The sequence below is a fragment of the Octodon degus genome, unplaced genomic scaffold (assembly GCF_000260255.1).
Source record: "Octodon degus isolate 3935 unplaced genomic scaffold, OctDeg1.0 scaffold00091, whole genome shotgun sequence".
NCBI classification, from domain to species: Eukaryota; Metazoa; Chordata; class Mammalia; order Rodentia; family Octodontidae; genus Octodon; species Octodon degus.
Window position 1 is genome coordinate 2,123,140 of NW_004524667.1, and position 3,454 is coordinate 2,126,593.

General features: G+C 36.7%; 1 protein-coding gene across 6 annotated transcripts in view; it reads left to right on the forward strand.

The window, feature by feature from the left end:
• Positions 1–3,454, forward strand: part of Adhfe1 (alcohol dehydrogenase, iron containing 1) — a 34,392-nt gene that overhangs the window by 20,364 nt on the left and 10,574 nt on the right. For all 6 annotated transcript variants that reach the window (XM_023722416.1, XM_023722414.1, XM_004637525.2 and 3 more), the window contains 2 exons: positions 1,128–1,206; positions 1,571–1,667. In XM_023722416.1, coding sequence (XP_023578184.1) covers positions 1,128–1,206; positions 1,571–1,667 — 176 coding nt within the window. The remainder of the gene's footprint in view (positions 1–1,127; positions 1,207–1,570; positions 1,668–3,454) is intronic.

Sequence of the window (3,454 nt, forward strand, 5' to 3'; positions counted from 1 at the left end):
TATATGCATTAAATGACTAGAAAGAAATAGGATTATGTGTAATCTCTATTTTCTACAAAGAACACAAACAACTACTAAAATAAAAATGACCAACCTAACATTTTGAGTATTATTAGAGAAAAGCCTTTGAAAACTATATGAATGGTACTAAACAATAGTTATCTGAACCCAACCAAGATAAAGCACAATCCAAAAAAATCACAGAACCAGTATCTTTCGATTTGTTTTTTTAAGGTTGTTCTGGGGCACTTTTTTGGATAAATATTCTTATAATTCACAAAATACTTCTTTCCATGAAATGTAACTCTTGCTGAATAAGCCCAGAGTCATCCAATAACCCATCTTACAAGAACCACTGACCATCTTACTTGCATAAAGCACTTCATTTTTACTATATTACTTGTAAATATATTAACTTGTTACAATATTTGTCTTCTGAATCCTCCATTAAATTATATTATGCTACTGGTTTACTAAAAATTCAAGGGGATATAAAGATTTTTTTCAATAAAAACAAACTATTGGGCCTGGTGGCACACACCTATAATCCCAGCACTCAGGAGCCTGGGGCAGGAGGATCACCATGAGTACAAGCCATCCTGAACTACATAGTAAGACCTTGTCTCATTTTTTAAGTAATTAATTTAAAAAATAAAAATAAAAACAAACACCATGGTGCCTTTCCTTGAGGACAACTAAATCTAAATAAATCCTTAAGGTAGTCAGGCAAGAGAAATCAGTTAAACAAGAAAGTATTTATATAACTTTCAGACTAGAATAATTTATTATGATTTAAATACTATTAATATATAACATTTGAAAAGATGTAACAATCACTGATAGTAATTACAGATCTCTTACAAGCCCAGTTTACACATCACCAAATAATATATAATTCTATGACCATTTGAATTTGAACATTTCAGAACTCTTATTAATGAGTACATTCAACTTGGAATGAATCATGGTACATATATCCTGATATCCAAGAGAACCAGCCACATAGCTCCTTGAGTTAATGGTACTGCCCACTGAATGTGAAGGGCTCTTGCATAAATGATATCTTTGTGTTATTGATTTGAATTCTGATGTCTGTATGTCAACAAATTTTTTTTTTTCTCTTCTAGCCATGGGATGTCTTACCCAATTTCAGGATTAGTGAAAACATATAAAGCAAAGGACTACAATGTGGATCACCCACTAGTGGTAACAAATAATAATATATTAATTAAATCTTATATACCTCTAATTTCCATAAGTACCTTTGTCAATTTTCGCCCCAGGGCCTAGAGCTTTGTCCATATTAGTCAAATGCTCTACCACTGAGTTACAGCCCAGCCCACAGTTAATGTTTGTGCTGGATATAACAGCTCATTCCTCTAATCCCAGCACTTGGAGGTTGAGGCAGGAGGATCACTGTGAGTTCTGGGCCAGCCTTGGGGACATAAGGAATCCAAGGCCAGGCTGAACTGCACAGGAAGACCCTGTCTCAGTGACTTCTTGACTACAGGATAAAGTACTAACAGAGTACTCAGGAGGAAGAACAACTTTGCTATCTATCTCTCTGCAGCCTCATGGCCTTTCTGTGGTGCTCACATCCCCAGCAGTGTTCACATTCACGGCAAAGATGTTTCCAGAACGGCACTTAGAGACGGCAGAAATATTGGGTATGAACCGTTACTCAGAAATCTGTGATGTGCACAGGTGGAGTGTTTCCTACAACTGTTTCTAAAACTAATCGTAGGGGCCAGGGAGATGGCTCAGTAGAATAAGTGCTTCCCTGGCAAGCGCAAGGGCCTGAGTTCAATCCCTGGTTCCACTAAAAAAAATAAATAAATGAATAAAATAAAACTAACCATAAGAAATTATACCAAAAAATGTTCCTCTGGGTAGCCTAATGATAATGTGTCAGTGAACTGCACAAAGTCCTAGCTGCCTCTAAAATACTATAATTTTATGTTTTAAGTCAGTTAATGAAGCAGAAGCAAATGTTGATTCTATTAAATTTCTGGCCATACTATTTCCTCTGTTTGTATTACAAAGAAATTGTGTATACTGTTGTGTTCAGGAAGGAGTGAATTCACTACCATAGAGAATCTAAACAAAAATTTTCATTTAAAAAAGATTCCAAATAAGCAATCTGTCTGCCATACTGTAAAATAAATAATGCCCATGGTAAGATACAGTGCCTTTTGAATCTTACCAGAAATAAAATTACCTTCCAGGTCACTATAGTGGGAAGTGAAATGTTGGTGTTTTTCTGAAATGAGAATTTTTTTGAGTAGACTTGGATAATTAATTAATTTGCAACACATCTTATTCCCTAGCTTTGTTCAGTATAGGAAGCGCAAGGAGCTAGGGAGATGGCTCTGTGGAAAAAGTTCTTCCCTGGCAAGTGCAAGGGCCTGAGTTCAGTCCCCAGTTCCGCAAAAAAAAAAGAAAGAAAAGAAAAAGAAAGAAAGGATAGGAAGCAAAAGCCTCAGAAGAAAACTATTATGCTTGCCTAGCTCTAGTAATTGGAAAGACTATTTCCAAGGAGGTAGGGACAACTGGACCGCAGATCTGTAAGCGCTGATTCCACCAAGCTTTACCTTCACATGCGCCATCTATGCACCCGCGCCCGTCCAGGTGCTGGGCCTGCAGCTTTAATGTCCTCAGCCCGGCACCAAGTGAGCCCAGCTTGAGTCCCCAGCATTTACTGCCACTTGTTGCAACAAGGATGTTGTGTCCCTTTTCCTTTTTGGAGGGGAGATGTGGTTCAGCTTTATTTTGGGATGCAATTGACTTTGTAGATATGCAAACTATGTAAATGGAGTAAGAGGGGCAAATCTTAGGTGATATTTATGGTAAATGAAAAAAATCTTATATAACTCACATAAAATTTGTATCCCAGGCAACCATCACCATAACTAAGAAAGCAGTTTTTGCCCAGGAGATGGCTCAGCAGCATAAGTGCCTACCTGGCAAGCTCAAGGTCCTAAGTTTGATCCCCAGTACCCACCCCAAGAAAAGACTCTGTCTTAAGAAAGCATTTCTTATGTTAAACAAAATCCAAGGTGGAAGAACTAACTGGTTCTTTTCTTGTGTAGAAAATTTTAATGTTACCTCATAGTTCATCATTAAATACAGTATTTTAATTCTATATGTAACTTAGATTTTCTTAACTTTAGGCCAATAAATTCTTTCCTATCACCTTTTTTCTTCCAAACAAATACTTTATAGAAAACTTAGAAAAAAAAAAAAAAAAGACAAAAATAAGGGGCTGGGGAGATGGCTCAGTGGAATAAGCGCGTCCCTGGCAAGCGCAAGGGCCTGAGTTCAATCCCCGGTTCTGCCAAAAAAAAAAAAGAAAACCTAGAGTTCCTGAGGAAAGGAGAAAACAAAGAAGGAAGGGAAAAAGAAATATATATGTATATACACAGTATAGCTTGGATAATTATACTGCTGGTTATAT